Genomic DNA, 24987 nt, shown 5'->3' with positions numbered 1-24987 from the left:
TATTTACCAATCTGTATATATTCCCGGAGTTGGTACTCTCCTCTCCGGAACCTGTAAGCCACATTGAGCCTACTGCTATGCGGGAAAATGTGGGATACAAATATAATAACTCCAAAAGGTGATGTTATCTACCTCCTTCAAGGATTTTGCACATTTTGGGGGCACTGTGTGCACTTACATCTCCAATCTCAGGATTTCCCGCTCTAACCTTTTTTTTTTTTTTGTTAAGAACCTGTGGCGAAACAGTGGGTTTCTGTGCCAGTGAATTATATTGTTTTGCTGAGATGTGTTTCTCCTAGTTGGCCAGAAGATGGTGATTGTTTTCTTTACAGCTGTACCAGAAGTGACAGTTTATTTTTTTTTTTCCTGCCTATGAGGTAATTAGTATGTTTGGCAGTAGAAGGGGAAAGACCTCTCTGCTGAGACCCTGTGATCAGTTATATTCTGTTGTTAATTGCATATATAGTATGTGCTTTGTATAATTGAAAAACTTTAATAAACAGAAATTAAAAAAAAAAAGTCCACAGCACCTGACCAACCCAGCAGGGCACATGAAAATATCGTGCACACTAAAAGGTAGTGAGGAGGACCTCAAAGAAGAAAAACAAAATTTTGTTCTTTTGTCCATTCTGAAGCCCAACTGTGTACAGAGCATAGGAATGCTAGTCCATCATGCTGCTTCTCCATATTGCGTGTGCAGTGTCCCCCACCAGGCAAACTATACCAAGAACAAGTCTTAATAACACCACCTGACCCAGGTGATCCATTATTCTTCATTGCCCCAACTTTCCCAGGGCTACCTCACTCCAGATTGCAACGCCTAGAGGTAGCTGTACACATTTGACTTTAAGTAGGTTCTCCTGCCCCATCACCAGCACAATTCAACTGTCCCAAAAACTCCTTGACTGCCTAAAAACAAAGCTTGCCCTGATGGGACGGACACCCACAGTTGTGCTTGAGTACAGGAGCACAAACCTTCCTTTTTATAAAGACTGGAGCACACCTTTGCAAAGGCCCTGCCGTTTGGCCAACACGCTGGCCAAATAGTCCTGGAAGCACAGTACCTTCTCACCCCCATAGGACAGGGATTTCCCTGCCCAAAGGATTTGCAGTAAGGTATCCTTATGGGCATAATTAAGTAGCCTTAATATCACCAGCCTCAGCCTGTTTGATGGTAGTCGGGAGCATACCCGATGAGCCCTCTCAACACGTAAGGGGCCTAGATGAGCCGAGACCACATGGGCTGTATCTTTCGCCTCCACAGACTCTGGGATGCCAACCAAGTGGAGATTATTCCTCCCTGACATATTTTCTGGGTCCTTGACCTTTTCTTCCAACACTGTAATCTTGATCCACATCTGGGTCTGTACATCCACTACCTCCTGCACCTGGTCCTCTAAGGCACTGGGTCGCTGCTGAAAAGCCACAGAGTCCTGGCCAAACTCATCCGCTTGCTCCAGTTTGCTTCATTCAGTTGCAGCCGCTTTGCAAGCACTGATTCCAGTGCTGCAGTTACCACAGAAGTAATCTCGGCTGCCCATGCCGAGCTCACAGTAGGTATGAAGGGACTAGAAGATGCCTCCATCTTGTGCTGTAATATCTTCCCACACTCTTTCTGCTGCAGTTTTGATGCCATTCAGCAGTGGTGTTTATTCTAGACAGTCCTCAGAGATGCTAGAGAACCAGCAGTGCTGGTGCCCAAAGTGAGTCCAGTATGTAATAGGCTGATTATCCCAGCATTCAAGGTTAGAAGCAGGAGAAGAGCCGATCAACTTCTTCCCCTCAACATGGCATCATGTGATTCTTTGCTTTTCCAACTTTTTTAAAACACTACTACTACTACTACTACTTGACACTGGAGAGAGAGTCCAAACTCCCCCATGAGTCCCATCAGCTACAGTCTTCTGAGGGGTGGGGGGGGGGGGGGCGGTCTCAGGATGGTATAGCCCAACTAAAGGAAAGGATATTAACAGGTATGACTAAATTTCACCTTCCTTAACATTTGAGGTATACCATACTGGACTTTTGGGGTATACCCAAGTAGAACTCACTGGTCAGGGAAAGAAAAGGTCCCCAGATAGATGGCTGTACCAAAGTCTGAATGGAATCTGGCCAGCAATCTAATGCTTCACAATGGAATGGAGCAAAAACATGTTGCTACCTGACAAGTATTCTCCAAGGAGACTGTGCGGGTCTCCGCCCAGGAGGTCACCTACACCAGAGTCAGTTGAGCTCTCAACCTGGGAGACACACCCTTGTTCCTGCCATATCTGCCAAGCAATGAGCAATAGATCACCTGATAGCTAATTCGGAAGTATGAGAACTTTACAAACTACCTGCAGACATAAGTACATAAGTAGTGCCATACTGGGAAAGACCAAAGGTCCATCTAGCCCAGCATCCTGTCACCGACAGTGGCCAATCCAGGTCAAGGGCACCTGGCACGCTCCCCAAACGTAAAAACATTCCAGACAAGTTATACCTAAAAATGCGGAATTTTTCCAAGTCCATTTAATAGCGGTCTATGGACTTGTCCTTTAGGAATCTATCTAACCCCTTTTTAAACTCCGTCAAGCTAACCGCCCGTACCACGTTCTCCGGCAACGAATTCCAGAGTCTAATTACACGTTGGGTGAAGAAAAATTTTCTCCGATTCGTTTTAAATTTACCACACTGTAGCTTCAACTCATGCCCTCTAGTCCTTATCAGCATAGAAACAGACTATACCAAGGCATTAAGAAGTAAACAACTAGCCCAAAGAGAGCAGCTGCACAACAGTAAAAAAAATCAGAGTGTAAGCATAGAAAGACAGATTACTGAATGGGACCCACTTACAGGATCTTATCTCTGCAGGGAAAGAATTGGGTTAAGGATGGGGGAACTTGAATCTAATTAGGGTATAACAGTGGGTTCTACAGAACTGGGGGTATTTTATTTGGGTTTGGGGGTTGATAATTCAAAATATTGTTCTTTGTGGAGATAAGTTTTGTTGCTTTTGTATGGGGTTGGCGATGTATCAGTTTTATAACACTAAATTTCTAATAAAAATTTAGAGAAAAAAAAAAAAGCTTACCAGTGCAAGAAATAAGCATCTGTTTACAGTTTTTGAACTCGGTTCCAAATAAGTGTTCTACGTTAACATCCATGACATTTCAGCGCTGTAGCATTTCCCAATATTCTGAGACTGTACTGCAAAGAAACAAAGTAGTAATGGTAGTGCAGTCCATGACTCCATTGTTCATTGTTCTGCATTCACTTTGTCTAAAACCTGGCAAGTCTTTATTTTTTTCCAAGCACATGTTTATCTCCATTGCTTCATCTTGGTTGGAGTTGGTGGCAAATATAGCTGTTTGTTATCCAAATCATGAAGTAAACCCCTTAATGGCTTCAAGTGTATGTTTGACAAGTGGTGAAAGCATGCAGAGCATAGTTCATGGAGTTCTTTCCAGCCACCTCTGCATGTCTGTGTGTTGGGGGGGGGGGGTTGTATACATGTTTGTGTGTGTGCTTTGTGTGTCTGATCAACAGAGATGGGAGGGGGAAGGCAGTTAGAGAGGTGCAATTCCTTAATCACTATATTAGTGAATTAATCTTTTTGTATGCTGCAGCTGTTGGAACTGCTTCTCCCATACAAATGTATTGGGTATTTCTACAGCACAGAAACTTCCTCCAGACCGCCACCTCCCTTCCAGTGACTAGAGCTGCTTTCCCCATTGACTGGATCCTACCTACAGTTTCTGCTGCTAGTAACAATGCACATTAATGTAAAATTGTGCTGATTTCTGAAAAAGTGCCAGACTCTTGGTAATCCTAAGCTCCTGAGCACATGTCACAGGGCTCCTTAAACGTATAGACATAAAGTATGTCCAAAATTTGCCAATGGCTTAAACTGCCCCTGCCCATCATGTGTACTACTACTACTACTAACTAGCATTTCTAAAGCGCTACTAGGGTTACGCAGCGCTGTACAATTTAGACATAGAAGGACGGTCCCTGCTCAAAGAGCTTACAATCTAAAAGACAAGAGAACAATCTAAAGACAAGTGAACAATCTAGAGGACGAGTGAACAGTTAATCTGATAGAGTGGATAGATAGGGGCATTCTGTCTCCATGTGTAGAAGTAGTTTTGGGTGGGAGGGCAGTTGCAAAGGGGTATATTTTAAGGATGGAGCACTTTGTAGAGTGACAGTTTTCAGAGGTATTTGGGGGGAGGGGGGCAATTGTAAGGGGGGTTAATTTTTAGGCAGTAGGGGCAGTTTGGGAGTTGGTAGAGAATTCCACCTTTTATCCTGTTCTTTGTTACACTAAGTTTCTATACTATAGAAGCTGGGAACTCCTTTTCCCATAGAAATGCTTTGAGCCATAATTTAAGGTGCTCATTTCTAAGGAACCCTAGTCTGATTTGACCCATTTTTTTAAACTTGTCTTTTTACCATTTTTCCTCACATTCAAAGTTTCATTCCATTCCTTTATACTTCATAGTTATTGTGCTCCCAGATAGGAGGACAGGAGGCATTCTGAACCTTGTGTAATTCTTTCCAACTTCCATTAAGTTAGAAACAACAATAGCAAATAAAATGGAGCCTTGTGGAATTCCGTAGAGAAATTGGTGGCTTTGACTTTTTACTGGGGCTGCATTAAGATTAAAAGTTTTAATAGCACAATTAAAATAAAATACCTTTATTTCGTACTGCAGTTCCTCATGACTCTGAGCAAGTCACTTAATCCTCCATTGCCCCAGGTACAAAATAAGTACCTATATATAATATGTAAACCGCTTTGATTGTAACCACAGGAAGGCAGTATATCAATTCCCATCCTCCTTCCCTAAAGGGCTGATAATCATCCACCCCCAGAACCAGCATGTCTCCCAGGGGACCAACAAGACCACCTTTAAGGTAGACAAGCAAGGTGGGGGGAGTGGTAAATGTTGAATCAAGGTTGAGGGTAAAGATGCCAGATTGCACCAAGGATGGGTTGGGAGTGGAAGAGAGCAGAAGAGGCATTTGGAGGAGACAGACGCATTAATTGCAGAGTTAACCGCAATTAACTTGCAGTCCTAGATTTTACCTATGAAAATTCACTGAAACCAGTGTTTGAGAAACTATTAACCTAGTGATGGTTAATGAGATTTCTCCTCCTCTAACAAAGTGCACCAGCTGAGTGTGGCTTGGATAAGTTTTTTTTTTTTTTTTTTCCCTTTGGTGAAACATTGCTGAGGCAGCGTCAAAGGATATGTGTGTAGCCTTGATGCAGGCATGTTGTGTTGGGTCTCTTGGTGATTTTCCAGTAAAGTATTTTGCTGACGCAATACTGCTTTCCTGGTTGTGTCTTGGCATTTCATTGTTGCGCTAAACCACTTAGGAACAGAGCACCTCAGTTCCCATTTATACTTAAAAAAAAAAAAAAAAAGTAAAATCTCAGCATTAACAATACAAAATGCTATATGGAGCATGCAGCACTAATGTAGTTTTCATTTCCATGTTTTGTCATAAACCATCAGCTAAGGCCAATAGCACTATTATGCCGTGGTTCTCCTTGAAACCTGAATGATGTGGGTCCTAAAACTTTTCTCTCATTAATATTCTTTGATGTCCACAGATCAAGTGATCATACGTGGGGTTTGTCATGTAATTTTTTTTGCCTCAAAACTGAAAGAGTTTTATATAACATGTAGCTTGTTGCATTGCTGCTGTTAGACCACTTATACACTTTATTTTGTTTTGCTCTTGATCTCTTAGCTATTATGTTTTGTGATTTTGCTGAGTTTTATATCTTGGTTCTTTAAATGAGATTTTCTCTTCAGCTGTGAAAGGTTTCCTTGCAAGTTATACTTTTGGAAAATAATCATGATCTGTTTCTCACCCCTCCATGTGGTTATATATTAGTACACTTGACATTGCTGTGTGTTAACCCTTCTGGGCTTGTATAAGTTTTAAAAAATCAATAAGTAAAGCTTCAAAATTTAGGGCACATTTTCTTTACTCACCATAAAATAAAAAAAACTACAGAATTTTTTTTTTTAAACAGTAAGGACCCTGTTTACTACTACTACTACTACTTACTACTACTTAACATTTCTAAAGCGCTACTAGGGTTATGCAGTGCTGAGCCATGCTAGCATTTTTAGTGCATGCTAAAATTAGTGTGCGGTAAATGCTAGAGTCACTTAGCGTTTAGCAAGTGCTAATCATTAACGTATGTTAAAAATGCTAGCACGTCGTTCTGCTTAGTAAACAGGGCCCTAAGATTTAGGGGTTTGCAGTGCAGAAACTTTTGCTTTGTTTCCATGTCATTATGGGATTTGTTTTGTTTTGCTTTTTTATTTTCTATTTTATTTCAAGGCAATATTAAATTTATTTTAACCTGTTTTGAGTTTTTAAAAAGTGACATGGGAAATGCCATGTTGCAAGCAAATGCACATCCTTAATGATTTTGTTTGATTTTGTAAATCAGCTTATAATCACTCAGAAGTTTTAGGTAGCATTTCAAGTCTAATAACAAATGTGGTAAGCAAACGGTATGCTAAAAACAGTAGTAACATTAAAAACATGCAAAGACTATTACGATTTTTAACTTCAAAAATTTGGAAGGCAGGACAACCCAGGACCTCCAGGCTAGCGACCCTTTGTTCCAGGACCCTCAACCCAAGCTTCCCACCCTAATTCACAAAAATTATACTTACTAGCCTCTCAGTATGTATACAGCTGTAAGTAGAATTTTCATCAAACATCCATTTTAGTATTCTCTGTATCAGTATTATGTCAAAAACTGTAATTGTGTTCATTGGATTTTACTTGCTTGTTAGGTGTTTTAAAGTACTTCACAATTCTAAATAAAAACCCTACTTTTTATTTCATTTTAAGGGAACCAAGGCACTGGACATCCATTAAACCAGAATGAATTGGCAATCCTGCTAAATTTGGTGCAGTCTAAAACAAGTGTCAATTTGGCTCATTTTGCCCAAGTTCTGAACATTAAAGTGAATCCTGAAACACAGCAGCAATTGAACAAGTTAAAACTTCCTGCTGGCATCTTGGCAACAAGTGATAAGCAGTCAGAACAAAAGCAAAAGGAACCTAACCCACAGCCAGCAGTGGTCCTGCCATCTACACAGCCATTTAAGGTCAAGACAGATGCTACACAACCATCTGTACAAAGTTCGTTTGCACTGTTGTTGTCTCAGCTAATAAAGGTGCAGCAAATGAAGCAAAACAATGCTGTACCAGAAGAGAATGTGAATGCTTCTGGCAATGAAGTTTCATCGCAACCAGTAAAACCACCAGAGCCTTGTGTTCTTTCAGCTGGTAAGCAGGGGTGGAAAAAATATATGTCAACCAGACATTTTTTTAGAGCCAGGAAAAATGCTGCTCATTTTGTACTTTTGGTCTACTTTTTAGAGCTTTTTTTTTTTTTTTTTTTTTTTTTTCCCCTATTTTTGCTTCCACTTATTCTCACCTTCCTTCCCCTTATCCTTGACCCTTCCTGTATTTTAAGCATTCTCTTTTCTCCCTCCAAGCACATTTTTTCCTTTGACCATCATCTTCCCCTTGACTCAAGCTACTAATTCTCAGTGGGATGAGCTTCACTGCCTGTGTCCCACTGTGGTAGTAGCTTTCCACTACCTGGGTCTCGCCAGTCTCTGGAGTTGCCACAACCCATCACTGTCCAGGCCTCACCAGCACATTATCTGTAAAGGTTAACTTTGTGCAAACATTAATTGATTTGTTTTCCATGGACAAGCAGGATGAGTCAGTCACACGTGTGGGAGCAGACACGCAACAGCACCGAGGATAGAACTTTTATTTGCCAGTGCTAGAAAAGCCTTGTCTTTTTCTATGGAACGAGACAAATGAGTTGTGCATCAGGAGACATTTTTTGATATCAGTTGCGAGGGTCTCTTAACAACTTCTCTACATATTCCTTTAAAAAAAAAATTCCCCCAGTTGCCTCGGCTATGATAGGTGAGGGTGGTTTTTTTTTTTTTTTTTTGGGGGGGGGGGGGGTCAAAATGCCAAATATTTTTATCTATCATCAATTAGGACTTGAATATGATATTCCAAATTATGTATTCTAATAGGTCTGCTAGGGCCATAAAAGGTCTGGCTGCAGGCTATCTTCTAGGCTGTTCCAAACATGGCATTGGCCTCAAAACCTTTTGAAACCATTGACATGAAAACTGTTCACTTCAACTCATGAACCTTCAACACTGAACGTGGAGATACAAAAAAAGTACTTAGCTCCATATGATTTTCTTTTTTCAGCATAGTGTTCCATAAGGTAGTCCAAAAGTTTGGAACACTATGGTGAAAAAGAAAATCATATGGAGCTAAGTACATTTTTGTATCTCCATTTAGGAAATTGAGCATATATTTAAAAATGTACACAAAAAATAAACAAAATAGTAAAGCTGTATCGATTACATGCCCACCCATACCAATGGTTTGGCTTAAGTATAATGCCAATGTGGTGGTAGCATGCGATTCTGATCCAATAACAGTCTTTTACTGTTGGTTGTGAATATAAGTAATATGACAGGGAGTTGGGTATTATGCTAAGAATGGCATATAGTAAACAGAATAAAGGTTCTGTAGGAAATGTGGAATCTTTATTAATAGAATTTAGATATGACAGGAGCATACTGGTAGAAGTTTACTACTGTCTACCTGGACAGTATGGAGACAATGCTAGCAACTTAGGAGAAGAGACGGCTGAGGGGAGACATGATAGAGGTATATAAAATAATGAGTGGAGTGGAACAGGTGGATGTGAAGCATCTGTTCACGCTTTCCAAAAATACTAGGACTAGGGGGCATGCGATGAAACTACAGTGTAGTAAATTTAAAACAAATCGGAGAAAATTTTTCTTCACCCAACGTATAATTAAACTCTGGAATTCGTTGCCGGAGAAAGTGGTGAAGGCGGTTAGCTTGGCAGAGTTTAAAAAGGGGTTGGACAGTTTCCTAAAGGACAAGTCCATAAACCGCTACTAAATGGACTTGGGAAAAATCCACAATTCCGGGAATAACATGTATAGAATGTTTGTACATTTGGGAAGCTTGCCAGGTGCCCTTGGCCTGGATTGGCTGCTGTCGTGGACAGGATGCTGGGCTCGATGGACCCTTGGTCTTTTCCCAGTGTGGCATTACTTATGTACTTTGAGTAAAATGTTTACATGAAGCGTAAATATTATTTAAAAACATTATTTTTGAAAGACCAGATTAAACATATTCCATTCATTAAAGATTTAAGGAAGACCAAATGACTGTTGATGTGGTTTACTGGTGAGGTGAAAGAGGTAGTTAGTCAAAATGGCATCATTCAAAAGATGAAAAGGAATAGAGATGAGGGAATGTAGGATATTTAGGGTACTTAGCTCTGGGAAAGGTGACTAAAGTCACCAGAAACAAAAAAAAAAGTTTTAATGAATTCTGTTATAGCAAGCAATTTCTAATACAACAGTCAAAACTACATCCTTTTATATGAAAAAATAAAAATTACATAAGTTGAAACGTAACCTTTTCAGACTTCTTATAGACCCATAAAATAAAAAATTGGCCATTCTCAACAATTTGGGTCTGCTATTAGTCACCTTTTCCCAGAGACAGGATATAGATGTTTATAACAATTTATTAGTAATATAAAAATGTGTGTATGGTGTAACAGTTGATATTAGCAGCAAAATATCACAGTACTGATCACAACAGTGACAGCGATTATCAGCAGAACTAATGGTTTCTAATACAACCTTAGTATATGCCAAAGGGTCCTGAGTTACACTTGGGAACTTAGGAATTACTCTCTATCAAACTCTGAATAGTAGGAAGTAAACCACTGTCCTCACCTGAATTGTGAGAAGCACATGGACGAGTCTTTGGCTCCTTGTGGCAGGTCTCCCCTCTCCCAGACTTCAAGCCAATGTTTCATAGCTAGCTTCCGGATCAGCCTTAACTGACTACAAACATGGTGGTCTGTCTTGGTAGAATGCTGTCTCAGCAATAAAGCTGGAATACACATGGCCCTTCTCTGGAACTGATCTTAGTTACTGGTTCTTAGAACAGCACATGCTAGTAAGTTCAGGTTAGGTACATTTCTTTTTATATATCTACTAGCCGTTAAGCCCATTAAAACGGGCGAGGTTTGTGTTTTGCAAAATGTAATAATTCTCATCTCCATCCATCCATGTCCAGTAAACCTCCTCTCTCCCCTGCCCTCCCCTCCCCAGATCCATGTCCAGCAACCCAGCTCTCTCCCCTGCCCTCCTCCATGGGGAGCCAGCAGCCCTCCTGTATCCCCTGGCCTCCCCCCCCCCCCCCCCGTCCACCCAGCCTCTCTCCCCTGCCCTCCCCCATATCCAGCAACCATCCTCTTTCCCTTGGCCTCCCCCCCCCCCGTCCCCCCGCCTGCAGCACTTCCACACAGAGGTGAGAGGCGCTATCATGTCAGTGCAGGGGACCCGATACGGAGGGGGGCGGGAGCGGCGGCGACGTCGGGGATGGGGGGGTGGAGGTTGGTGCGCCGGCGATATTCCTTCGTCTCCACACTCTAGCGGCAGCGTCCGTTTCCCTCTCTGATCCACCCTCTGACGTCATCACGTCTTGACGCGAGGGCGGGACAGAAAGGGAAGTCTCTACTGCGCATTTGCGGGTGAGGTAGTCACTTGTCATTTATATGTTTGATATAGAGAGACAGAAGTTTGCTTTTTTGTTTTAATTGCAACAGCCAGCAACAGAATAAATAGAGCCTAAACAAAGTAGTTCAATACATTAGACACATTATATAGTGTCAGATGGGAGCACACAGCTGCTTAGAAGTTCCCTGTTCAAAACCCCAGAACAGCAGGTCACAAGCTCCTGTATTCTATGACATGACACTAGCTTCCAACTGGCAAATATATTTAAATCACACAGATGAAAACTCTGTACCTTAGAGAGTTTGCAACATTTTATAACAAAATGTATCTCATTGTCCCTCTGTCTCCCCCAACCCTACCCTCTCATAGTAAACAACTACTAGAAGATACTAGAAACATATTAGGATGGAGGTATGTTATGATCTTAAGGTGGCCAAACAGGTTAAAAAAAAAGTCAACGGAGAAAGCTAGAAGGATACTTGGGTGCATAGGGAGAGGAATAGCTAGTAGAAAAAAAGGAAGTGATGATGGCCCTGTATAAGACTCTGGTGAGACCTCATTTAGAATATTGTGTACAATTCTGGAGAGTACTACTACTACTACTACTATTTAGCATTTCTATAGCGCTACAAGGCATACGCAGCGCTGTACAAACATAGAAGAAAGACAGTCCCTGCTCAAAGAGCTTACAATCTAATAGACAAAAAATAAATAAAGTAAGCAAATCAAATCAAATTAATGTGAACGGGAAGGAAGAGAGGAGGGTAGGTGGAGGCGAGTGGTTACAAGTGGTTACGAGTCAAAAGCAATGTTAAAGAGGTGGGTTTTCAGTCTAGATTTAAAGGTGGCCAAGGATGGGGCAAGACGTAGGGGCTCAGGAAGTTTATTCCAGGCGTAGGGTGCAGCGAGATAGAAGGCGCGAAGTCTGGAGTTGGCAGTAGTGGAGAAGGGAACAGATAAGAAGGATTTATCCATGGAGCGGAGTGCACGGGAAGGGGTGTAGGGAAGGACGAGTGTGGAGAGATACTGGGGAGCAGCAGAGTGAATACATTTATAGGTTAGTAGAAGAAGTTTGAACAGGATGCGAAAACGGATAGGGAGCCAGTGAAGGGTCTTGAGGAGAGGGGTAGTATGAGTAAAGCGACCCTGGCGGAAGATGAGACGGGCAGCAGAGTTTTGAACCGACTGGAGAGGGGAGAGGTGACTAAGTGGGAGGCCAGCAAGAAGCAGATTGCAGTAGTCTAAACGAGAGGTGACAAGGGTGTGGATGAGGGTTTTGGTAGAGTGCTCGGAAAGAAAGGGGCGGATTTTACGGATGTTGTAAAGAAAGAAACGACAGGTCTTGGCGGTCTGCTGGATATGAGCAGAGAAGGAGAGAGAAGAGTCAAAGATGACCCCAAGGTTTCGAGCTGAGGAGACAGGGAGAATGAGAGAGCCATCAACAGAAATAGAAAACGGGGGGAGCGGGGAGGTGGGTTTGGGGGGGGAAAATGAGAAGCTCGGTTTTGGTCATATTTAATTTCAGGTGGCGTTGAGACATCCAGGCAGCAATGTCAGACAAGCACGCTGAAACTTTGGTTTGGATGCAAGGTGAGATATCAGGGGTAGAAAGGTAGATTTGGGAGTCATCAGCATAGAGGTGGTAGGAAAAGCCATGGGATGAGATTAATGAACCAAGGGAAGAAGTGTAGATAGAAAAGAGGAGGGGACCAAGAACAGAACCCTGAGGTACACCGACAGGCAGAGGGATAGAAGTAGAAGAGGATCCACCAGAGTGAACACTAAAGGTGCGGAGGGAGAGGTAGGAAGAGAACCAGGAAAGGACAGAGCCCTGGAATCCAAGTGAGGACAGGGTATCGAGAAGTATGCTGTGATCGACAGTGTCAAAAGCAGCGGAAAGATCAAGAAGAATGAGGACGGAATATTGACCTCTGGATTTAGCCAGTAATAGGTCATTGGAGACTTTAGTAAGCGCAGTTTCAGTTGAGTGGAGAGGGCGAAAACCAGATTGTAATGGGTCAAGAATAGCATGTGAGGAGAGAAAATCAAGGCAGCGGCGGTGAACAGCACGCTCAAGTAATTTGGAGAGAAAAGGAAGGAGGGAGATGGGTCGGTAATTAGAGGGACAAGTAGGGTCAAGTGAAGGCTTCTTAAGGAGAGGTGTGACCACAGCATGTTTAAAGGAAGCAGGGACAGTCGCAGTGGAAAGTGAGAGGTTGAGAATGTGACAGATAAAAGGAATAAGAGTAGGAGAGATGGCATTAAGAAGGTGGGTGGGAATGGGATCAGAGGAACAGGTGGTACATTTTGAGGAAGAAAGGAGAAGTGTAGTTTCCTCAATAGTAACTTCAGGAAAGGAGGAAAGGGAATGAGGGGAAGGAGAGAGAGGGGAACGGACTAGTGGAGGGAGAGCTGGTGAGGTAGAGAAAGCAAGGTTTATCTTTTGAACCTTGTTGTGAAAGAATTCAGCAAGGGTCTGAGGAGATAATGAAGGGGGAGTTGGGGGAGGGGGCACCTTGAGGAGAGAGTTCAATGTGGTGAAGAGAAGTCGAGGATTAGAGCCAAGAGAGTTGGTCAGTTGGATATAATAATCCTGTTTGGCAGAGTAAACCTTCAAAAAGATATAAACAGAATGGAGTTGGTCCAGAGGGTGGCTACTAAAATGGACAGTGGTCTTCGTCATAAAACATATGGGGACAGACTAAAAATCTTAATATGTATACTTTGGAAGAAAGGCTGAAAAGGGGGAATACGATAGACGTTTAAATACCTTCTTGGCATATATTCATAGGAGGGTGAGTCATGGAAAGGGTGTTGAATTTGTGGAACGGCCTCTGGTGGAGGTGGTGAAGACTAAAACTGTATCTGAATTCAAGAAAGCTTGGGAAAAATACATAGGATCTCTTAGGAAGAGGAAGGGATAGTAGATGGCATGTATGGTTAGACTGGATGAGCCATATAGTCTTTATCTGCCTTCATGTTTCTATGTAAACAGTCAAAAAAACAGCACCAAAGGACCTCACTATTGGAATAAACAATAGTCCTTGATTTGCTAGTCCTTTGCTCACAGACCCAACATAGGCCATAGTTTAGCATCACATGTCTGCATCAGGGATCTATACAAAACATATCTCTAGATAAATACACAATAAAAAGGAATGCTAGAATAGACATGCAATCAAATGATCCAGTCTCGGTGATAAAAAATAGTAATACAGATGTAAAAGTGAGAAACATCCTGTTAAATAACAGGGAAAAGTAGGCATTTTCATGCATTCAACGAAACATCAAAAAGCACAGTAATGTTCTTCTGATCAAACATATGTGCAGACCACTCTAAATATGTGGACAAACCAAGGTAAAAAGTATGTGTAAATACATTACCTAAAAGGTTGTCTTGAGCATAAAAATTCAAGAGTATAGTTAGTCAACACACTTTGCAATGTAAAATTTCAGTAAAAGGACCAATGAGTTCCACTGTATCATAAAAAAAAATCTAAAGTGTGTTGACTGACTATACTCAGAAGAACATTACTGTGTTTTTTGTTGTATGAAAAAAAATGTACATTTTTCCTGTATATTTAACACAACTTTTGTCACTGTTTTACATCTGGTAACTGAATTACTATTTCTGATCACTAAGATCAGATCCTTGGATTGCATGTCTATTTTAGTTTCTATTGTGAATCTATGTAGAGATGTTTTGTAACTGTATGCATGTTATTTTGTACAGACCCCTGATGGAGTTTGAATTTGAAACTTGGTCTGTGTCATCGGGTCTGTGAGCCAAGGACTACAAATAAAGGACAGTTGTTTATTCCAATCTTGAAGGACCTTGGTGCTGTTTGTCGATTCTGTCTTTGTGTTGTGTGCTTTAACCCTCTCCTTGTGATATGTAAAAAGTAATGAGAGGCTTCAACATCCATTGTGAACCTGGGAGTCTACAAAAATATACCCCACCAACCCCACTCTACCCAAGCACTGGAGCCAATTTTGCTAAGTAGAGAGACTTTTAATTCAAAAGTAAGCTTGTCATATAACTGCAGTTCATGTACCACTACCTCCCACCATTGACACAAAGTAGGGGAATTGAAAGTTTCCAGCTTCAAGCGATAGTCATTTTAACTGCTATGCATAGGGTGCAGTTGAGATCTCCCCCAAAAGATGCTCCCCCTCCCCTGGGCATAAAGGGCACTATTTTGGATTGTCCCTACAGTTTAACTCAGTCCACTTCATAATTTGGGACTACACCCCTTCCCAAAAATTCCAGATAAATGGCCATTCCCACCACATGTTTGAAAGAACCTTTACTTCTGCACCATCTCCAGCACAATCCCTCCAGCCCCCATTCTCTTTTTTTTTTTTCAGCAGTCCAATAGAGAGAATTCACCATACTGCATTTGTTTAATGTTGGTAACCTCTGAGCACTTATGTACTCCTTCCATCCCTCTGTCTCAAACATTGCCCCCCACCACACACACGCACACCAATTCTCCCATGCCCTTTCATGTGCCAAAGGAACATTGTTCTTAAGCTCACCCAGAGGAGCTTGTTCTCACTCCCTTGTTTTAAACATTGTCTCCAAAGGGGAGACCACATGAGACAAAAGTAACATCTTGTCCCTCACTGATTAAAAAAAAAAACAAAACCAAAAGTATCTTCCTGTTAAGCATTTCTTGCAGCTGACAGTGAAACAAACAAATATCCTGAGGGAAAAAAAAATCGGTACAAGCTCAAAATCCCAGGGTTTCGATATTCTACCTCAGCGATTGGAAGTAATAGGTAGACAGAGAAAATTGAAGGCAGATAAAGACCATATGGCCTATCCAGTCTGCCCATCTATGCCACCATCTACTGTCCCTTCCACTCCCTTAGAGATCCTTTGTACTTTTCCCAAGCTTTCTTGAATTCAGATACAGTTTTCATCTCCACCAGGAAGCCATATGAATTCAGCACCCTTTCCGTGAAGAAGTATTTCCTCAGGGTACTTCATTCATATTCATCCAATGACCCCTCATTCCAGAGTTTCCTTTCAATTGAAAGAGGTTCACCTCATGTGCATTTATGTCATGGAAGTATTTAAATATCTCTATCATATCTCCCATCTCCTGCCTTTCTTCCAAAGTATACATATTGACACAGCAATCAACTAACTAATAAAATGCAAAATCCGTTAAAAAAAATGCAATAAAAGAAATATTAGGAAAAATGATAGAGAAATACAATGAAAAAAAAGCTTGTATGCACCATAAATGGAAATTCAAAATAGCTGTGCTTAAACAATGTTGTTACAAAAGCCACAACTAAACACTAATTACAATTATCAATATACATCATATACAATGGTAATAATTTCACTCAAACATAAAACTACTCTGGTGGGCAGTGAGAATGATCTCATATTGTGCATATTGCCCACGAATCAACAAAACTGAAAGGAAGAAAGTAATATAAAAAGAAGGGAAACTAAAACTCTGTTGGAAACAAAAGACAAAGATTTTTTTTTTTAAATACCTTGAAAGGATGTTTGCAAATTAATACATCCTGTAGCTGTAAAAAGAATAGAAATAGCTATATGAAGCAGAAGAATTAAAATAGAGTACTACTATGTATTAAGGTGATCTGTGGAAAAACCTAAAAGACTTTTAGCAGTGTCAACGGATTATCAGTAGGGGAAAATTGTGGTAACAGATCTCAGTGTACCATTTAGAGGAAAATGCAATGTCAAAGGTGTCTAGATGGGCAAACAGTATTGGTGCGTGAACATTAAGACAATAACCCAAAGTTCATAATGTGTGTAATATAGTCATGAACTTTTAAGAAACACGTGACTTGTTTTGAATGAACTACATTTGAGATATCCCCATATGTTTTGGCTCCATACAAGAGTGGGATATGATGATTTATGACTTTCCAGTCAGCCTTGGCAACATTTTTCTTTAGGTGTATGCTATATCTTTTCTCTTTTTGTTATTTTGTGCACCCGATTAAGTCTTGGCTATATCTCTTTCGCTGGTTTTGAGAACCTTTTTTGGTGTGTTTTGTGTCTTTAATTATTGACTATGTATTATTTTGAGTTTTGTATTAGTTTTGAGTATGCCATCATATTTCTGAACACAGACACCATGCAGAATTCCTAAACAATGCAGTTCACGCAGAATACCACAATTACCTTGTATGATATCAATGTTTGCATTACCGGGTCTTTAAATTTCCCGCCAACAGCCTAGCCTCTTTTTGTGATTGAGGAGAAGAAGTTTTTAGAACAGATTTATGTTCATAGATATTACCGGATCTAGTTTTTGGTAGCTAGCACTTGTGGAACGATTGTACATTTTTTTCATATTTTTCAATATACTTTTTAATGTCTCTTTAAATTAATTTGGTTAGTGTAATTGCTCTTAATTTTCAGGTTACAGAGCCTTTTTTGCAGGTTTTTTTTTTTTTTTTTTTTTTTAAATAAGATCGACTCACTAGATCCATCTCCACTGTTTGGCTGGAGCCAGCGTTTGCCGTGTTTCTACATGGTGTGTAGAGGCGGTAAGTCTGTTCTTGCGGAGGGTGATAAGTATATTAGATTGGTTGCTTTTAGAGCACTTTCCCTGGGATTCTATATATTGTGCCTAGCATTCCGCACCAAAATCGAAGCGTATTCTATAATGCTGCGCATAACTTAATTGGCTTCAGCCAATCGGCATTTTTAACAGCACTTAACAAGCAATAATGAATACTAATGGGCAGTAATTAGAATTTATGTGCATAACTTGCTAATCGTATTCTGTAACGCACAGAGCCTAAATTCTAATGTATGGAGCTAAAAAGGGGCGTCGTTATGAGCGGGGAATTGGGTATTTCATGAGCATTCCAAAATTTATACACAGTGTTATAAATATGCCCCTCTGCGCCTAAATCTACATATTGGTATTTACACCACATTTCTCTTGATGTAAACGGATGCACATAGTTCTAGGCACTGAGATGTCAACGAAGCAGTTTTTATATACCACGTCTAAGCGTAGGCACCGCTTATAGAATATACTTAGGCGGAGATTTATTCTGCACGTTCAGGCACCATATATAGAATCTAGCCCTTTTTACTTAGTTTAGAACAGCGTTTTTCAGCCAGTGTGCTGCAGGAATTGGGGAATCCCCGTGACACTGCCTGATTATTATTTTTTTTGTTTGTTTGTTTGCAGCTGCATCTTTTTTTTCCATCATGCTGCATTTCTTCCTTCTCGATCATGAGTCAGCAGCTCTCCTGACACTCCCCCTCCTCCCCCGGGTCTGAACACCTCTGCCTCTTCTTCCAATGCTCATGGTGCTTCAGACTTTTCTCCAGCAGCGATCAAAACACGCTGTCTGCAGCTGGCACTGGAATCTTTGCACATCCCGCTTGCTGCTGATGCAATTTCAGGGGCCGGGACATGCAGAGGAAAGGTTCCAGTGCCAGCTGCAGACAGCATGTGTTGATCGCTGCTGGAGAAAAGTTTGAGGCGTCACAGGCATTGGAATAAAAGGGAGAGGTGTTTGGACCCACGGGAGACAACAGGAGAGCTGCTGACTTGCACTCGGGAAGGAGGGAGCAAGGAGACAGGTTAGAAGTGCCATGGGGCTAGGCGGGGGAGGGAGAGCTGCTGGATTTGCAGGGGAGGGCAGGAGAGATTCTAGACTGGCAGGGGAAGGGGGGAAAAAGAAAATCTGGACCTTCAGGGGAGGGGGAGATGATGAACTATGGGGGGGGGGGCTGGGGAGGGGAGATGCCAAGCAACCCGAATGGGTTGTGATTACCAGGGAGAAACTGGGGGATGCAAAACTACCCAGGGGGACCCAGAGAGAGGGAGAGATGAGATGCCATAGTGGGGAGAGAGGGGACTGGTCTGTGAGAGGGAAGAGGGGGGCATGGAGGATAGAGATAAAGTAGAAGCTGGACATGAGGAGGCATAGGGACACAGAAGGGAGATAGTGGGCATGGAGGAGCATAGGGACAGAGAGGGTCAATGCTGGATAGAGAGAGGGGTGGGTCACAGAGGACCAATGCTGAACTTGGGGGAGGGGTGGTTAGGGACACAGAAGGGAGCCTATGGTCAGGGAAAAGGGTGATGTTAGACATGGGGGGATAGGGACACAGATGCTGAAAAAGAGGAAGTAGGGATACAGATGGAGGAAAGCAGAACCAAAGATTGAGAACAAGGTGATTGGAACAATAAAATCACCAGATTACAAAGGTAGGAAAATTATTTCAGTTTAGTGATCCAATTATGTCGGTGTTGAGAATTTGCATGTGTCTGTTTTATTTTGCAATATACAGGAGGGCACACATATCTTTGTTTCTCTGGTGTTGGACAACATGCAGTGTCCCATCTCTGCTTTCAGTTTGTGTCCGCATGTTTTTTTTGCGGTTCCGTATTTTGTATCGGGCAAGAATCACGTCCTGTACTTGCAACTGAGGTAAATGATTCTGCTAGTATGTGGGGTCTATGTAGGAATCTTTCAGTCCATCTTGTTTCAGTTTCCCAGTAACAGGTATAGCGGAGTTTTAAAAAGGTTTGGACGGCTTCCTAAAGGAAAAGTCCATATACCATTATTAAATGGACCTGGAAAAAATCCACTATTTCTGGGATAAGCAATATAAAATGTTTTGTACTTTTTTGGGATCTTGCCAGGTGTTTGTGACCTGGATTGGCCACTGTTGGAAACAGGATGCTGGGCTTGATGGACCTTTGGTCTTTCCCAGTATGACAATACTTATGTACTTATGATGCTATAATGTATTTTAGTAGCATATTTAAATGAAATAACCACTTCTGAAGGTTACAGATATGGGTGGGGATCAAATGGATCTTAGGAGGGTATGGGTTAGATTACAGTGGTGTTCCTCGACAATGTTTGCACCTTGTAAGTGTGCCATGAGATGGAAAAGGTTTAGAGGATGAGAATCTTCAATGATTCAGATAACAGCTTTTGGTTGTTCAAGATCCATATTGCATAGTGTCACTGTCACATTTCTGTATGGTATTCACTTTGTCTCAACTTTCATCATAAGTACATAAGTATTGCCATACTGGGACAGACCAAAGGTCCATGAAGCCCAGCACCCTGTTTCTAACAGTGGCCAATCCAGATAAAAATACTTGACAAGACCCCCCCCCCCCCACACACACACACACACAAAAAAAAAAGTACAAAACTTTTTATGCTGCTTATCCCAGAAATAGTGGATTTTCCCCAAGTTCATTTTAATAATGGTCTATGGACTTTTCCTTTAGGAATCCATCCAAAACTTTTTAAAACTCTGCTAAGCTAACCGCCTTTACCACATTTTCTGGCAACAAATTCCAGAGTTGAATTACACATTGAGTGAAAAAATATTTTCTCCAATTCGTTTTAAATGTACTACATTGTAGCTTCATCGCATGCCCCCTAGTCCTAGTATTTTTGGAAAGCGTAAACAGAAGCTTCACGTCTATCTGTTCCACTCCACTCATTATTTTATAGACCTCTATTATATCTCCCCTCAGCCGTCTTTTCTCCAAGCTGAAGAGCCTCAGCCGCTTTAGCCTTTCATCATAGGGAAGTCGTCCCATCCCCTTTTATCGTTTTCGTCGCCCATCACTACAACTTTTCTAATTCCACTATATCCTCTTTGAGATGCGGTGACCAGAATTGAACGACTTCACTGGCTCCCTGTTAGAGAACGAATAAACTTCAAGGTCCACACTTTGATTCACAGGATCATCCATGGAGACTCCCCGAGCTACATGACTAACTTGATCGACCTACCCACCAGAAACACTTCAGAATCCTCTTGAAATTACCTTGACCTGCACTATCCCAACTGCAAAGGTCTCAAATACAAATCTTTGTTTGATTCCAACTTCTCCTTCAAAGGTAGTCAACTCTGGAATGCTCTACCTAGACCCATCTGTTCTATCAAAGACTACCTACCCTTCAGAAAATCTCTGAAAACCCATCTATTCAAGGAAGCTTACCCAAACGCCACGTCCTAACCCTATTATCCCATCTATTCATCACCTGAACCTGCAACAACGGCTATAACTCATATCACACCTCCTCCAATTTTCCCTATACTTACCCCGACCTTTCATCTGATTATCTCTGTCTAGTCTAAAACTAGCTCTTAATAATATTACCTATCCACACACCTCCATTATTCTGCATCTCCATTACTCTGCTAAGATTTATACCTGTTTTTCTCTATACTTTGCTTGTAATCCTATTACTGTGTAAGCCGCATTGAACCTGCTATGAGTGAAAGTGCGGGGTACAAATGTAACAAATAAATGATATATTTGTTTTATGTCTAGTTCAGGAAACTTTGGAAAGTACTTTTTATTTTAAAATCAATATATAAAGGTAGTGGAGGATTGGGCATTCACAAATTATCTTATGCTTAATACACAGAAGACCAAACTTGTGTGGTTTGGAGATTTTCAGAAAGTTTCATCAGAAATAAGTCTTTCTTCAGGTATATCCTTAAAGATTGATTCTAAATCAAGAGTACTTGGAGTAATTTTGGATTCTATACTTACCTATGAACATCAGATTAATGTCCTAGTAAGGAAATATTTTTACCATTTGAGAAAACTTTGAACAATTCTAACATCTTTAAGCCCTACAGGATTTTAGATAATTGCAGAAACTACATTACTTCCATTACTTGATTATTGTTTTTCACTATATTGCAGTGTAAATAAACAGCAAATGCATCGGCTTCAACTTCTCCAAAATATAACTGCTCAGTTGATTTTTGGCTTAGGAAAATTTAATGGTTAGTCCTTTGAGTGATTTACATTGGTTAAGATTGGACTCACATATTCAATTCAAGATTGTTTTCCAGATGTACAAGTGTTTTTACAGTATGACCTCTGTTATAGTAGGAAATCTAATATTTCTTCCAGGATTAAGAGGTTACCTGAGGAGTTCAAAAACTTTGACTCTTGATATTCCATCTATGAGGAAGATGAAGTTGAAAGCTGTCTGGAACATTCTTTTGTATTTCAGGGCCCGAGAATTTGAAATATTCTGGCAGTGTTTTAAGTGGTTAATGCCAGATAATAGTCTTTTTCGTAAAATGTTAAAATCATATCTGTTCTCTTTGTAATATTTCTTAGCTACTGACATAACTATTGTATATCATATCTGAATGAGATATTTTTCTTGTTGTGACTGCTTTGAAATTTTGTTAAAAGCAGTATGCAAGATGCGAAATAGAAAGAGGTCTAATCACTAAAAATGTAATTTTCTTTATTCCAATTTTAGCCATTGTAAAGATACCCAATATTCTACTCTATATTTGTGGATAATAAATAGAAATACAATACGTAGAAATAAAGTGGACTAACATGGCTACACATCACCTACTGTTCCAATACAGATAGATACTCTGGACCTTTCTTTGTGCATTTTACTTGTTTAATTTAACAGAAGTGTAACTGTTTTTTAAATGCTTCAAAATAAAGAATTAGCAAGATTTTTAATAAAAGTGCAGTAACTTCTTAATAGAGGACGTGATGGAGAATAAAACCTGAGAATTGTGTCTGAATTCAAGAAAGTATAGGATGAGCATAGAAGATCTGTGAGGGAGAGGAAGGAGCTGTAGTGCTTAGTATCTGTTAGACAGCCTATCCAATAAGCCCACCTATATCTACCATTGTTTTCTATATTAATAATAGAATTTTTTTTCTTTCAATCTGCCTAGGTCAAAATGATCATATTAAGGAGTCGGAGACAAGTATCTTATCACCTCAACATCCTCACATTTTGCCTCCAGACCAGCGCCCTCCTGAGCCACCAGAACCACCACCAATTTGTGAACAAGATCTAGATTATCGGACAGAGAACAAGCATGTACACAGTAGTATCTCTCCTGCAGCTGATACTCGTGAAGGAGTAAAGGCAGTCCTACTTCAACTGTTGGCTCACCATCAGGCTCAGGAAGAGGAAGAAACAAATGCTGTGGACAATCTTACAGCAGGATCATATGCAGCTCCAGATTATACTGATAACTTTGGGCTGTCTTCCTTCTCAAATGCCACCTATGGGAAGGAAGGCATAGGTGCACCTTCTAGTGGATTAGAAAGAACCTTTGTTGGGAACTCAAATTGTCAACTCCCGGAGAACTATAGCGCTGCTTCATCTCAGGCTGGTCCACCACCACCACCACAACAACCACCACCACCCCCACCCCCACCTCCACCACCACCTCCTGCCTTTTCAGAACTATTTCCCAGCTCAGTGACTGGATATGGAGACAGTTACCTCAATAGTTCAATGCTATTTAGTGGTGATAAAGACCATAGATTTGAATATAGCCATGGTCCTATATTAGTGCTGGGGCATGGTGGTGACCTTTCCATAAGATCAGAGAACACTCATTCTTTGCCAGTGAGGATGCATAACTATAGCTATAGCACTAATCTTCAGGATAACCTTGGTGGTCCTAGCCACATGCATGGACCTACGTGGACTTCCCCTGCCCATGGACCTGGATATTCCCAAGAATTCAGAGGACACATTGGCACATCAATGTCTAGAGGCAGAGGCTTACCTTACTGACGGTCTGTTTTACCTCAGGCACATCATTTTTTTATTAGGAACATACTCCCCCCCCCCCCCCCCCCCCCCCCCCCAAAGCTACAGCTTCAATTGAAAGCAGTAGTCCAACAGGCTTGAATAATACTAATTCAACAACATCTTACTTTTTATGTGAAAAGGAGTCAAGCATACCATGTAGTTCAAAGAATAACTTTGCTCAATATTCATGATCTTTTGGGAAAAAAAAACAGATCCACTAATTGTACATCGTGACAGATACTAACTTTTGTTTTATTTTGTATGTTGGTGGTTTTAAGTGGATGCTAAATTTAGGGACAGAAGCTTTCTATGGCACCCTTATAGACCTTTTGAAGACCTATGAACACTTCTGCATTTTTGTATGTTTGGACCAATTTTTATGTAGAACAAAACCTAAACAATGAAAAATCCAACAAAACAGAAAATGTTTTACAACAGTCAGAAAGCAGGGCACTGATTAGGGGTTTTTTTTTTTTTCTTTCTTTTTTTTAAACTTCTCTATGGTCAAAGGTCACTGTCATTTTTTGCGCTGCTTTCAGTGTTGTTGTGTAAAATGTACGTTGCTCATTTCAGATAAAATAAAACATGACCTTTCTCAGTATGAAGCTTTTTTTTTTTTCTCATCCAAGTGAAGAAATAGCTTTGGTCCTGGAAAAGTTTGGATTCTTAAAAAGTTAATTTCTTTGTATTAGAGCGATGCATCCAAACACGTACTCAAGCTTTTCATGGAAGTGAAACAGGATAAAATGATACAATGCTAGTACAATGTTGTTAATAATTAAAAAAAAAAAAAATTAAGGAAAGATAAAAATGACCGCATCAAAATTGTATTTGCTTCGTAAGTAAAAAAAACATTCAGTACACTGAATTATTTATATATAGCCAGAAGGGCTTAGAACCAGAGGCATATGAAAACGCTCACAGACTTAGATATTGACAGCCAGCAAGCCAGCCTGGCAAAACAGTTTTATCATAGCAGCACACCTCATTGGTGCCATCTTCACATGTGAAAGAGGTCTTGACAGCTTGCGTGTACTGTCTCATGTTTGGATAACTTTTATGTTGGTACACAATAGAAGGGATCGGGAATTTAAAAAAAAAAAAAAAAAACATCTAAATAGTGATTTTTGAGGGGAAAAAGTAAAAATTCTAATTATATTAATTGCCTTAACCTGAAAAGTTCTGGTGGTCTGCTAATAGATTTTTTTTATATACCATAAACAAGCAAAAAATTCCTTCTGAAAGTGTAAATACTAATATGTGTCCTTATCTAGTCCATGCTTTTCTTAGTTAAACTGAGACAAGGATACTTAAAAGTGAAGTATGTAACATACATGGTTCATCAAACTCCTTTTTCACAGGCTTCTCATAGACATGCTTAACCTTATTTCCAGCTCAGATTATTGAGGGCGGGGGAATACTGACAGTATAAATGAGTTGCTGGGGTTTCTCTTATTAAGTTTTAAGTCATTCCTTAAACATAAAAACTACCTTCTGATTGGAATGACTTTTTAAACATGTTGCAAAAAATTGTCAGCTTAAAGGATCAATATTGGAAGTTAAAATAGTTTACACAAAGACCTTTGAATATTGGAGATAAGGATTGATAATCCTCATGTCCTTTTAACAAACCTAGAGAGTAGATAATACTGGTGTACGTTGTCACACAGTACCTCATCCGCAAACCATTAAGCAACCACAAAGTATACATCTGGGAAGCATTCGCTTGTTTTATTTTGCTTTTAGATCTATATAAATA

At 40.5% G+C, this 24987-nt stretch overlaps 1 protein-coding gene across 3 annotated transcripts in view; it reads left to right on the top strand.

The window, feature by feature from the left end:
* CDK13 (cyclin dependent kinase 13) overlaps positions 1-23829 on the top strand; it is a 297924-nt gene extending 274095 nt beyond the window's left edge. For all 3 annotated transcript variants that reach the window (XM_030203912.1, XM_030203919.1, XM_030203903.1), the window contains 2 exons: positions 6868-7308; positions 22354-23829. In XM_030203912.1, the coding sequence (XP_030059772.1) occupies positions 6868-7308; positions 22354-23210 (1298 nt within the window). In that variant the 3' untranslated portion in view covers positions 23211-23829. The remainder of the gene's footprint in view (positions 1-6867; positions 7309-22353) is intronic.
* Positions 23830-24987: the final 1158 nt, after the last annotated feature.

The sequence above is a fragment of the Microcaecilia unicolor genome, chromosome 1 (assembly GCF_901765095.1).
Source record: "Microcaecilia unicolor chromosome 1, aMicUni1.1, whole genome shotgun sequence".
NCBI lineage: Eukaryota > Metazoa > Chordata > Amphibia > Gymnophiona > Siphonopidae > Microcaecilia > Microcaecilia unicolor.
This window is presented reverse-complemented; position numbering and strand designations above follow the sequence as displayed.